Source organism: Mizuhopecten yessoensis, unplaced genomic scaffold (assembly GCF_002113885.1).
Source record: "Mizuhopecten yessoensis strain PY_sf001 unplaced genomic scaffold, ASM211388v2 scaffold10751, whole genome shotgun sequence".
NCBI lineage: Eukaryota > Metazoa > Mollusca > Bivalvia > Pectinida > Pectinidae > Mizuhopecten > Mizuhopecten yessoensis.
In genome coordinates this window covers 503,189-517,457 of record NW_018408703.1, presented here as the reverse complement: position 1 = coordinate 517,457, position 14,269 = coordinate 503,189, and the positions used below count along the sequence as shown (strand labels likewise).

Genomic DNA, 14,269 nt, shown 5'->3' with positions numbered 1-14,269 from the left:
AAATTTAATTTTATTTAACAAAATGTCTATAAACACTTACTTTTTGATATATCTGAATGTTGGATGCATGTCTAAATACAGATATCAGTTCAGTTGTTGTGACTTTGTGCTAAAAACACTGTCATTATGAATAAAAGTGTTAAAATAAGGAGATAAAGATAAAAAATCCCCACCACTTCTAAACAGTTAAGTTCATGTAATAAGAAAGTTTTGTAAAATTATCTGTCACAGTTTCTGATATATGGTCTGGAAATGACAAATCTTGCATTTCTTGGGTTTTAAAATTAAAACTAAAATTTGAGGTTCCTACTTACCGCTTTATCACCTGCCATTTAGGCGCTCACAGCTAGCATTTAACAACTCTAGCACTGCCCAGCCACTTACTCATTTACAGCTGAGTAAACTAAAAGAAGTGGAGTAAAGTATCTTGTTCAAAGATACAACACAGTGCCGTGACGTAACTCGAACCCGCAACCTTTCAGTCACGAGCCTGGCTTCTTACCACTAGACTGTCGTCCCTCCAGCTTTGTGTATATATGATTGACAGATGGGAAGTATTACTTTAACGAATGCATGTGCTTGCATGGGTATGTCTGATGTTTATACCATAGTATTTAGTATATAAACCAAATGTTAGATATACAAAAAAGTATCTTAATTTCAGTCCGTTTCTCGGTCTTCCTAATTAACTGTCCAAAGCCATTAAAACAAACAAAAATCCAAAAAATATTTCTTCCAAATACTATCATAATCAGTATGTCATGAAAAAGCTTTCCTTTTACCTCCAGGTTTGTATTTTCAAACCCTTTCATATTCTATTTTGATATTAGGGACTTTATCGAGTCCATCTTTCAAGCTTCGAGTCAATGTTGGTTTTCTAGAAAGTCCAACTGGAATGGTGCCTTTTTTTTTCACAGTGACATTTTTTGATACTATGGATAGCAGCTTCACCTCCCTGTTATGTATGTCTTTTGGATCATAGAAGAACACGATAGCTCCACTGTCGCCCTCCTCTGCGAAGATGTTGTCCCCGTTTCCGATGATGAGGATTCCTTTTTCGTTACACACGCAAGCCTCCTCGCAGTATACAATGCCCGAAGTACATTGAGTTGCAGCTCCTCTTTTATGCACTGGCCAGGGCTTGATTTGAGCCTCCTGATATACGGACGCCCTGCAGACTTTGTCCTTTTCATTACGAAATTGAAAGGTGCAGCTATGTTTCATATTATTGTTAATGTTAATGACCGCGATGTCGACATCAATCGAATTATGACTTTGCACACACTGCCCGAATTCCTCTGGAGTGCTGTTGTTTTCTATTTGGACGATTTGCCTCTCATTTACAAAATGCCCAGCGGTTATTGCTACCACCGAATTGTCAGCGTCAGCGTCTTTGCCGAAACAGCCTAGGGTTCCCCAGTAATCTGTTCCTGTGTTGGTAAGTTTACAACCTGGAGCAGTAAGATCAGCCATTTTTATGTTTTTAACCCATACCAATTTAGGTTTCTCTTTCAGCAGTTTCCGCAAACATTTTTCGATACTATCTGCAATGCCTGTCTTGTCAGCTTTTTGTTTTGGTTCGACAACAAGAACTAAGAATCCGTCAATAGTGTTGCAAAAGCCCCGGATATCACAATCCTGCAAACTAAACAAAAGTAATGGTTAAATTACAGAATAATACTACAATCGCGCCAAAGAACAATTAAATTATGCTTCAACATTACCATAAAAATCTGTTGTTTGATGAAGGTTAATGCAATCTAATAACAAGTGTAAATGATTCGATATATGCTATTCATTGAGGCTGGTCTTCGTTTTTCAATAAATAAGCACAGGTTATTTATGAATGACCAATTCGGTGGCGGGCAAGGACAACCTCATCTCGGCGGTTTCCTCTATATCTTGAATACCGTTCACCGATTTTCGGTTTGACACAGTGTAATTTGTTGTCTACGCATTCATTCCAGGTGTTTTTTTGCCATTTTGACCTAAAGCTCCAGAAAACAAGATATCCCAAAAGGATCTTATCGCCCACCATCGTATTTTACAACAGTTGAAATAGTATTTTGTAACAAGAGATCCAAGAGGGATCGTGGCGCCCACCATCGCACCATCTTTATTAGTTCTATGTCAGTTTGACCAAAACACACGCATACACTACAAGCATACATCTTGCACACAAGGGAAGCCGTCCTTATATGAACATAGCTGTTGATAGGACGTTAAACAATACTAAACCAAACCAAACCGCGCTATCACAAGGAGGCAAGCACACCAACATTACCTGTCTCCTGTATATACACACACGCAAGCACGCATACAATACACACATTAAGGCAAGTCCTTTAATGACCTTAGCTGTTAATAGGACGTTAAACAAAATTAAACCAAACCAAACCAATCCTAAATTCACTATGGCCACCTGCCGGTCATCTTAGTTTTCCAATTATCCCCAAATTTCAAAATACGGAACTATGAACCAAAGGAAACCTTTATGTGAAATTTGAGAAAGACCCTTCCTGATCATTCTGAGAAATAGCACTACAATCTTTAACTCTTTAATTCAACATGGCTGCCTGTCGGCCATCGTGGTTTTGTTATCGGACCTAACAAGAGATCCCAGAGGGATCTGGGCGCCCACCATCGTACCATCTTTATAAGTCCCATAATAACTGACGGCATTAGTGTTTTTAAGATGAGTCTTAATATGAAATTTGAGAAATATCCCTTAATTGTTTTCCGAGATATAGCAATAACAATCCTATACTGTCAAAACTAAAGATGACTGCGTGTCGGCCATTTTGTTTATCCGATCAGTCTCAAAAGTAAACATGCACAACAACGGTTTGGTTTGGTTAAGTATTGTTTAACGTCCTATCAACAGCTATGGTCATTTAATGACGGACTCCCCTGTGTGCAAGATGCATGCGTGTAGTGTATGCGTGTGTGTTTTGGGAGGCTGCGATATGCTCGTGTTTGTTTCCTTTTGATAGTGCGGAACTGATGCCGACTTTATAGTGCTACCTATAGTGCATGACACCGTACCCGGTCACATTATACAGACTCTGGTATGTCTCGGCCAGAGGACAGAACACAAAGCCTTCCTCACAGGAACGCTCAAATAAAGGCCAAAAGTGAGGCATTGTCAAAGGAGACATTAGGAAGAAGAAGGTTGTTTAGAAAGAAGAAAAAAGAAAAGATCCCTAAATTTAGTCACTTCTCATGATTATAAAATTGGGGCAGCAGGTACAATTTGTATGCCCTTGCTGCATGGACGCAATTAAACAATACCTTCAAGCGCAAAATAATTAACAAGAGGCCAGAGGCGGCTAACATGAAATTAAATCGAAAATGTCTTAGCCGATCAAAGATTGGCACTTATAGTACCGACACTTGTTTTGGGACGTAATAAAGAACATTTAACCATATGTTGAGTCGGTTGTTTCAGCAGTTTGTGTAAAACAGTCAAAATAGTCTCGACTTATCAGACGCTAGGGTTGTCATTTTGGATTATCAGATCGGCACGAAAAGTAAAAACAATTGGCATAGGAAATAGGAAAGGTGTTTTTTTCAAATTTTAAGTAAATTGCTTTAGGTTTTCTTGAGAAGTTGAAAATGTCTCAACCAAATCAGAAGCATGACGACCATCTTGCATTATATAGTAAATAAATCTGGTATAGATGAAAAAGGATATTATTAACAAAGATTCATCCTGAATTTAGTCATTCCGGGTTGCTTTTAGCAAATCTCCGAGCGGTTTAAATTTGCAATCACCACTTTAAAATTATGTAAGTCATTAGAAAAGTGTGTATATCATGAACCATGCAACTACTAAAAAAAGATGACTGTGCCATCAAGGTAACGGCAAACTTCTGGGACAAAATATTCACCATCAGCCTTAACCGAAACTTTCGGTTTAGTTTGGTTTTATTTTGATTAAAGTGCTATTGACAGCTAAGGTCATTTAAAGACGTGCCTCCATGTGTGTAGTGTAAGCGTGCGTGTAGGAATGCCTCCTTGTGATTACGCGGATCTGCTGCCGACGTTTTAGTGCTATCTCAATGAAATACAATGCTGAAGGCACCAAGCACAGCATTCCGACCGGTCACATCACTGACAACACGTGAACCAGTTGATGGCGTCCGTACTTTGTTTGTTTCTGTATTGTTTAACGACCCATCGACAATACGAGTCATTTAGGATCAAACAACACTTTAAATTAGACATTCACATTGATGAACTTATTAAACTAAAACTAAATAAATTATAATATGTTAAGAATTTAGATTTACATCGACAAAAAACGAATTGGCTGCAAAATTAGGTATTGCCACATTTCTCAGAACAGTTAGTCGTTAATCGGGGATTTTTTTCTTTTGTTTTGTTTTACGGCCCATCCACAATTCGAGTCATTTAGGCCAAACATCGAAGCAAAGATAAACATTCACAAGAAAATGAATATATATAAAAAAGGGGGGAAAATGTGTAAAAAATGTTAACAACATCAATAGCAAACGCATTGTTTATAAAAGATATCTTATGTTATTATAGAGATTAACTGAATGTAAATAATCATATATTGATTGCACACAAAACTGTATCAAATAAACGTTTCATAGAGGGTACATTATAAAATCTGTCACATATTTGTATGATACAGAGTATTATTAATATGCACAATGAAACAATCTTGAAAAGTCTGGATTAAAAACTCATTTACCTTTTGTTTTTAAGTGCCTCTGATACAAGCCGACAATCGGGGCTCTGTAATTCGATGTTATCGGTCCTGAAAGAGAGAAATATTTTTTGTTTTTGTTTAATGTCCTATATGCATAAAAGGTAAATTAGATTGTACTCCGAATGTAAATTGTTACGGGGGTCAGGATGTTTCCTTTATATTCGACTCAATTTTATCAATTTCTTTGCATTGACTATAGGGGCTCGTTTTTTCAGAGGACATCTGTATAATGAATTCGATGTTTTATGTACAACATAAACAAACTATCTACAACGCACTCTGTCCCTGCAGGTAGGGCGTAAGAATTGTGCCTGCTGCCCCCATTGAATGATCTTAAGAGGCGACTAAATTTGGGATCGTATCTTTTCTCTTCTTTCTAAACGACTTCCTAATGTCTCCATAGACAATGCCTCACCTTTGGCCTTTAGTTGAGCGTTCGCCCCTTTGAGGAGGGCTTTGGGTTCTGTCCCCTTGCCGAGACATACCAAAGCCTGTGAAAATGATAGTTTCTACTCCTGCTTAACGCTGAGCAATTCAGGAGTGGGACGACTGGTTCGCCCGTTGTCAGTATAATGTGACCGGGTGGGGTGTCCTGCTGGGTGTCTTCGGCAGTATGTTTCAGTGAGGTAGCACTATAAAGTCGGCATCAGTTGCGCGCTATCACAAGGAGACAGACACGAACATATCGCAGCCTCCCAAAACACGTAGGCATACACTACACGCATGCATCTTGCAAAGAGGGGAAACCGTCCTTTAATGACCATAGCTGTTGATAGGACGTTGAACAATACAAAACCAAACCAAACCTAAGCACTCTGTGAACGGATTTTTTAAGTTGACGGCTATTACCAAATAAGTAGAAACATATTATATAAACAAGAGGCCAAATTGCCCTGTGTCGCTCACCTGGTATTGTTATCACCAATGTAGGCTTAAAATGGACTAAAATAAAGCTAGAGTCAGAATATCAGTATATATGAATCTAGGTTATTCAAAGAAAAGAACCTGTTTGACCTCTTAAACTTTGAAATCCTTACAAGGTAATTAAGTTGTTAAATGTTATAGCCCTTTATCTCAGCATGCAACTTGCAAAGTATAATCAATCTAAGCTATTTGTTTATTGAAATGAGGTCATTTAGGTGTTTTTACCCTTTTGAACATATGTGACATTGCAGGAGGGTCGATGATTCACATAAAAAACTTCATACATTTTGTATCTCTTCATGTGAGCATGCTACTTGGAAAAGTTTAGGTTACATTTTGTTAACGTCCTATTAACAGCTAAGGTCATTTAAGGACGTACCTCCGTGTATGTAGTGTATGCAGGAGACACGGGTATGTTGGCGTGCTTTCCTTCTTGTGATAGCGCAGATCTGATGCCGACTTTATAGTACAATCTCACTGAAATACCATGATGAAGGCTACCCCACACAGTATTCCGCCAGGTCACATGATACTGACAACGGGTGAACCAGTAGTTGCCAATCTAATAAATGCTGAACGTTAAGCAGGAAATAACAACTACCATTTTAAGGACTTTGGTATGTCCCGGCTTGGGAACAGAACCCATTGCCTTCCTTGCCTGGGCGAACGCTCAACATCAAGGCCAAAAGTGAGGTGTAGGGCGCTAGGAAATAAAGGAAAGATATAGATCCCAAATATTGCAATGGGTGCCGCATATTTCTTTTGTGTCCCCTATGAGAGGACACAAAAGCAAATCCCCAATTCTGCAGGGGGTTCAAGCATAAGTCGCCTACTACGATACATTCAGTGGGTAACAGCTGGTTTATTCTTTTCCCGATCCCCCATCTGCAGGGGTGGGGTGTACTGGGGAAAATATCACCGCCCTAAGCATTTGGTTATTTTCATGTAACCATCTTTCATTACAAGCAGTAGTTCATGACAACAGTTTCTACTCCTGCTTAACGCTCAGCAAATTAGGAGTGGGACGACTGGTTCGCCAGTTGTCAGTATAATGTGACCGGGAGGGGCGTCCTGCTGGGTGTCTTCGGCAGTATGTATCAGTGAGGTAGCACTATAAAGCCGGCATCAGTTCCGCGCTATCACAAGGAGACAAACACAAACATATCGCAGCCTCCCAAAATACACACGCATACACTACACGCATGCATCTTGCACACATGGGAAGCCGTCCTTAAATGACCTTAGCTGTCAATAGGACATTAAACAAAATAAAACCAAACCAAACATTTGACCCATATGATCTTTATAAGGACAAACATCATAGCTTTTGTCTGAACATGTAACTGGTCACATATCATCCTAGGCCGTTTGGTTATTCAGAAGAAATTATTTGAAGTGATGTTTAGCTCACCATCATCTGATGGTGGGCTATTCAAATCACCCTGCGTCTGTGGTCCGTCCGTCCGTCCGTCCGTCGTCCGTCCTTAAACAATTCTTGTTATCGGTATTTCTCAAGAAGTACCAGAGGGATCAAATTGTATATGTAGGTTCCCCTTGGTCCTTAGCTGTGCAGGGCAACTTTTGTGTCTGATCGGATAAACAACATGGCCGACAGTCAGCCATCTTGGATTTTTAAAGTGAAAATTTGTAATCGCTATTTCTCAAGAAGTACCAGAGGCATCTTTCTCAAATTTTATATGTAGGTTACCTTTGGTCCCTTGTTGTTGCAGCAGTGCCTAAAATGGATGGTCGCTTGTTCATGCGACCAAAAGTTGTCAAAAGTGAGGTAGTCACTGGCCCAACAAAAATAACTTGGGGGACTGTCGAAAAATTAATGAATAAAAGAAATGATAGTCCCTTCCACATTAACTGGGGGCAGTACATTTTTCAGTTGTCATTACTCCGAACTGTCCGTGATTTAGAAAATGTGATGATTTTATTTTCAGATTTTCTGTATAAATACTTCCAGGGTGTCTTCTTTGAGTTGCGTGTTTTGTGTATTTGTTTTTAGGAAGACCTGAATGGAGTGGATCATGTCAGGTTTTAACTAGGGTTGAATATTATCAAAAAAAAATAAAAATATATATTACAAACACTGTCATGTTATATGTTATTTAAATATGCTGAAACATTGTGCTAAATGCTGTGGAAATATTTCTTCACAAAATTATTTGGGCCACCAATATGTCATTTGGGCCAGTGCTTCAAATTTTGTACTCGCCCCAAAAAAGTTTTGGGCCAGCCAATGCAGGTTCCCCACTATCCTTTATTGTTCAGGTTTACTTTTGAAACTGATCAGTTAAACAAAATGGGACAGCCATCTATGATTTTTGACATTGAAGGTTTGTTAGTACTATTTCTCAGGAATAACTTGAGGGATCTTTCTTAAATTTGATATGTAGGTTCCCCTTGATCCCTCGTTGTGCATGTTATATTTTGAGACTGATCATAAAACAAAATGACTAAAGGAAGAACTAAACAGATCTTTCTCATATTGCAATGATTGATTCTATTTCTTTCACATTAAGTATTGTACTAGTAAATATGTGAAATGACAAACTCACGTTGAAGGTTGGCTTTCATACACATCAGTATTAAGTTTAGATCAACAGTTACCTCAAGGTTCATTTACTGTTAACATGACTCGATCAAACAGATTAGAGGAAAGAAGAGAAAAGATTGAATTGACAAAGAACTAATGAAGATGGTACAATGGTGGGTGCCAAGTTCCCCCTGGGATCTCTTGTTTCGACATGTTATCTATGTGACCTTGAATATAGGTGAAGTTCAATTAAACCAACAAACTTGGTAATTCTTTATCTAAGCATGCTTCTGGCCAGATATCAACATTCTTGGTCTTCTGCTTATTCAGAAGATGTCGTTTGAAAGACATATTTAACCCCTATAATCTTGAATATGTGCGAACAAATAAAAACTTGATCTTGCTCTTGATCCCCGTATGCTACTGGCAAAATATAATCATCCTGGGTATTTTGGTTTTCAGAAAAAGTTCACATATATATTTATTCAAACAACCCTGCGATCTTGAATACAAGTGAAACGTATTCATTTGAACACACTTAGTAGCCATTCATCAAAGCATGCTACTGCCCAAATAAAATCAGCCTTGTACCTTTGGTTTTTCAGAAGTTGTTTAAAGATTTTATCATTTTTGACACATGTGACTTTAAAAAAGTCAAGTGAAAAAACGTTTAAATTATTCAAACAACTTCTTTCGAATGATCGAAATCAATAGGTTAATGACATTTGCCTACAAATATTGAAGAAAAGGCTATTAAGTTTAAGTTATTCAATAAATAAATCGATTCGGTCCGGATTTAATGACATTATTTAGTTGGTATCGTTGGAATATACGTGTGTTTAACATTTAATCTTTAAGCTTAAGGGGCATTGATCGATAGTTCTGCTAAGAGAAACAAAATTTGATAGAATAAACTTACAACTGTTTGATAGGTGTGTCGTGGTCCGGTAGTTTTCTAGCAAGAAGAGAGTAAATCTCCAGCCTGGTATAACTCAACGTCTCTTGTTCGTGTTCCCTTTTCTTAGTAAGTCGGTCTTGGACATACTGTAAAGCTCGTTCAGCGTAAGCAAATATTTCGTTTTCAAAGGAAAACGTAAGGAATTTGCAAACCTTCGAGTTATTCTTCAAGTCTTCCTCAGGTTTATCCGCAAGAAAAAGCACATCTGATTCTTCTGTGATCTGTTGATGGAAATCATGGGGAAAAAGGTTAGTTGCAAGGTTCGAATGGAAAGGCAATGGACAAAGTTCTTTTAATTACTACAAGATTTTTTCAAGCTATTTATGAAAATGTTTCCCATCAGATTTCTTAATAGATCATCGACATTAGTTTTTGTTTTATAGGATTAAACGTACTATAAACAGCTAAGGTCATTCAAGGATATGCCTTCATGTGTGCAATGTGCTTTACTCTTACCCTTTATCGTAGCTTTCTAATTGCAAAATACCAACACCCCAATGCCTCTTGTTTATTGACTTTGAATATGGGCAAAGGTAATTCATTTGAACAAAACATATAACTTTTTCAAGGATTTGGTAATGTTTTAGTTTATTTAACGTCCTATCAGCTAAGGACATGCCTACATGTGAGTTGTATATGCGTGCTTGCGTGTGTGTGCGAGTGCAGGAGACAGGGCATGTTGGTGTATTTTATGTCCTCTGGTTGTTTCAGGGTTTTCAACGCATTTGCCCTTGCAACCTTGAATATGGATCAAGGTCATTCATTTGAATAAATTGATGGCTATTCATTCTAACATGTTACTGGCCAAACATCCTCTCTCCCTTGGCTTTTTTTCTCTAATTTTGACCCTTGTGACCTTGAAATGAGAAAGTAGATAGAGTTGCCAAACAAGCTCTAAATCTACATCCAATAGATATTAAAAATACCCTATAGTGATTTTAAACCTTTAATTGTGAATTTTATTTGAACGAATTGGCAAAATAAATGGTTTGAAACGGTAAACAACAAATTATTCTTAGTTCAACCCAACGTAGGTTCATGTGCGGCAGATGGACCGGGCCGTAGAGAGGAAGTTGTCCTCTCGCGACTGCGCATAGGCCATACCTACATCACACACAGTTATAATTTACATAAAGAAGAGCAACCTTGTTGTCATGCATGTGTTTAGCCATTTGCAGTCAAATATTTTACGATTGAATGCGCTGATTTCAAACAAAAACGTGACAGATTCTATAATGTATAGTGTATGAACAGTTTATTTGATAGTGTCTGTTCAATCAATGTGATTGTTTTTACATCTAATCGAAATTCATTTCTAGTTAGATGTATTCATTTTTGTGATAGCCTATTTTAACGTGTTATTTTACCCTAAATGATCATAGGAAAACCTTGAACATAGGTGAAGGTCATTCATTTTCACCAAGTTGATGGCCCTTCATTCTTGTATATGACTGGCCAAGTATAATCACCCTAGGCTTTTTAATTATTCCTTAGAAGTTGATCCCTGTGACCTTGAATATGGGTCAAGATAATTCCTTTGCACAAACTTGACGGCCCCCTTCCCCATTCTTCTACTGACCAATTAGCATAACCCTAGGCCTTTTGATTATCAATAAAATGTCGTTTACAGCAAATTGTTTACGTCGGACCACGGTATAAGCTCACTTGGTATTTGGGCTAGGTAAGCTAAAAAGGGCCGATATAGAATGATTGACTATGTAACTGTCCCCATTATCACAAAAATTGATTATCATTGCTCTTATAAAATTATTTACCTCGATGGGTGTAGCCCTCCGCGACAACAGACTAATCCACCTCTTCCCTTTCTTCTCTGTTCCGGACCATTCTGATATAAAACAAATGTACGTGTAAACTGAGTTGAGTTGCAGTGCAGAGACAAACGTTTTGTTGAATTGCTTGTTAACCCAGGCAGTCCGAACCAAACTTGGTCTGTACCTCGGTTTGTTTGTTTGGGGTTCAACGCCCTCGCACCAGGGTCATATGAGGTCGGGTGCCGTGGGAGAATGTTGATAGAAAAGAAAGAAGGCAGGAAAGATACGTTGTAATTAGTAGGATGTTTATCTACCCAAGTTGGCCGGCTGGAGCTCTGTGAATCGCCAGACAGGCTACATAGCCAATAAATTGATGCTGCCACGGGAGGTAAACCAACCAGATGATCTCCTTTATCGACCCCCGCCAAGAATCTGGCAAACTAATTTGGAAGATTATGAGGAGAAACTGCAAGAAGCAATTCAAGCTGCGAAAGTGATAGCTAGGACGGTCCTCAAAACCATTAAAAAAACATGAAACATGACTACGACATACGAGTTTAACCAGACAGCAGTAAAGGAAGGTGAAAACGTGTATGTGCTGAAAACTATCACTAAGAAGGGGCAGAACCCCAACCCTCATGGTGGAACATCTCCCTATGTCTACCGAGTTTCCCTGTTAAAAGCAGTGTCGGTTATAAACCATGACCCACTTAAAAAGTATCTGGATCGTGATGGTCCAGCGTGGTTAGCGGAGGCTTTGGAGGAATGGAGACAGAAAAGCTGGAAGACACTGCATTGTATTTGTTATGGACCAGACATCGGAACCCTTATGATACAGTGCGACTATTGTTATAAGTGGTTTCATGGAACCCGTATTTCCGTCACGGCGGATAATTCTAGCCATCTGTTATTGACCAGACATCGAAACCCTTATGGTGCAGTGCGACTATTTTTATAAGTGGTTTCATGGAACCTGTGTTTCCATCACGGCGGATGATTCAAGCCATCTGGAAATGTACCAAGACTAAATAAGACAAATAGTATTTGTAGTCATGTACACGTATGTAAATATTACGCATTCCGATGGCAGTCCGTGTATTGCCCGGGATGCCTCAGGAGTTCTGTATGAGCAGGCAGACAGCCTCGTTTTGGTCACCTGACACACTTTGAAAACAAAACATGTGATGTTCCAAGTGAACATAATATACAATACTCTTATATACAATACTAGATCTCAAGTATTGCAATGTGAGCAGCAGAAGACACGGAAGAGCACATGTACATTCTGACAAACACACAAGTGTAGCAGAAAAAAGTGATCATGGTACGATGAGAAAATACAGTTAAAGGAGAATATAAAGATATGGCATACCTTTCGTAATGTCCGTCACATGCTCCCCGCCGATGAGTTCAGAATGTTTGCTTGCATTCGGAATTATTACCAAAAAGGTAAAGCAATCATCTTTGATGATGTCTGGTACATCCAGATCCGCATCCTGTATTTTTGAGTGTATTCTAAGCGCAATCTCCGCATTGTAGTCCAAACGTCCATAGTCTTTTCTGGACACTTCGTACTTCAAAATTGTAAACGGACACTCTGTATTTATGTAATAAAATGTAACAGTATTATGACAAATTAAAACTAAAACTGCCATCGACCATTTAACGGGCTCTTCACTATTGTTGCAAATATTGTAATTTTATCAAGCCATTCGTTTGGTTTGGTTTTATTTTGTTAAACGTCCTATTAAGGTATTTCATACAGCGTCATGTTAATGAATATAGTTTGTAATGGGCTCATAACTTTTCTTCAAATGAAAAAAAATATGGAAGTTGCTTGGTATACCCATGTCAAGAACATTGTCAAAAATGACCTTTGCAGAAATTGTTTGTCGAAAAAAATGTTGATTTTGTCTGAAAAGTGATTTTTGAATGCAGAATTTGAGTGGCGCAAAAAGCAATTTAACCATTACTGGGTTATATATGTAGCTCCCTAAGACAAGACCCATGATATATTTTTTAAACAAGAGGCCCATGGGCCTTAACGGTCACCTGATATATTTATACAGAGAGTTGATTTTGCTTTTNCCACCCTACAGCCCTTGGGGGTAGGGCTGGCTCAAAATTTTCAAAGTATCAAACTGTCAACTCAAGGTTATAATTCCAATCAAGTTATTAACATGTAATATTCAAAGTATCATTTGCCATTATAAACCATAATAAACCCCCCCCCCTCCTTCCCCAGGGGGTAAACGTGAGACCCTAGGGTCATAAACCTTAAGACCCTTCCATCTATGAAGAGTATTTGATTCTACCATATCTGGATCTTGAGAAGAAGATTTTTGAAATTTCAGTAAATTCGACCCCTTTTGGCCCCACCCATCAGCCCCTGGGGGTCAGTCAGGGCTGATATGTGCTTATTATCAAACTGCTACCTAATACTGATATTGCTAACACAAATTGAATTACTTCAAATGGAAATTAAGCAAATGTTTGTCCAAAATATGATTTCCTTATATAAACTATAGTAAAGTTTACCCCCTCTCCAGGGGGAAACGTGAGACCCCAGGGTCAAGAAATTCACAATTTTGGTAAAGCACCTTAAGACCCTTCCATCTATGAAGAGTATTTGATACTACCATATCTGGGTCTTAAGAAGAAGATTTTTGAAATTTCAGTCAATTCAACCCTTTTTAGCCCCACCCATCAGCCCCTGGGAGTCAGTCGGGGCTCATAGATACATACTATCAAACTGCTACCTAGTACTGATAATGCTAACCCAAATTGAATTACTTCCAATGGAAATTAAACAAATGTTGGTCCAAAATGTGATTTCCCTATATAAACTATAGCAAAGTGTACCCCCTCCCCAGAAGAAAACGTGTGACCCCAGGGTCATGAAATTCACAATTGTGGTAAAGCACCTTAAGACCCTTCCGTCTATGAAGAGTATTTGATTCTACCATATCTGGGTCTTGAGAAGAAGATTTTTGAAATTTCAGTCCATTCAATCCTTTTTAGCCCCACCCATCAGCCCCTGGGAGTCAGCCGGGGCTCATAGGTACATACTATCAAACTGCTACCTAGTACTGATAATGCTAACCCAAATTGAATTACTTCCAATGAAAACTAAACAAATGTTGGTCCAAACTGTGATTTCCCTATATAAACTATAGTAAAATTTACCCCCTCCCCAGAGGGAAACGCGAGACCCCAGGGTCAAGAAATTCGCAATTTCAGTAAAGCACCTTAAGACCCTTCCATCTATGAAGAGTATTTGATTCTACCATATCTGGGTCTTGAGAAGAAGATTTTTGAAATTTCAGTCAATTCAA

The 14,269-nt window shown here is 38.4% G+C and overlaps 1 protein-coding gene across 1 annotated transcript; it reads right to left on the bottom strand.

Moving 5' to 3' along the window:
• Positions 1-410: 410 nt before the first annotated feature.
• LOC110462112 lies at positions 411-12,589 on the bottom strand. The gene is made up of 5 exons (XM_021515947.1): positions 12,307-12,589; positions 10,938-11,008; positions 9,124-9,383; positions 4,721-4,786; positions 411-1,645 (listed from the first exon to the last, which is right to left on the bottom strand). Exons 1-5 carry the CDS (start codon positions 12,587-12,589, stop codon positions 799-801), a joined length of 1,527 nt encoding a protein of 508 aa, XP_021371622.1. The 3' UTR covers positions 411-798.
• Between the last annotated feature and the right edge of the window lie 1,680 nt (positions 12,590-14,269).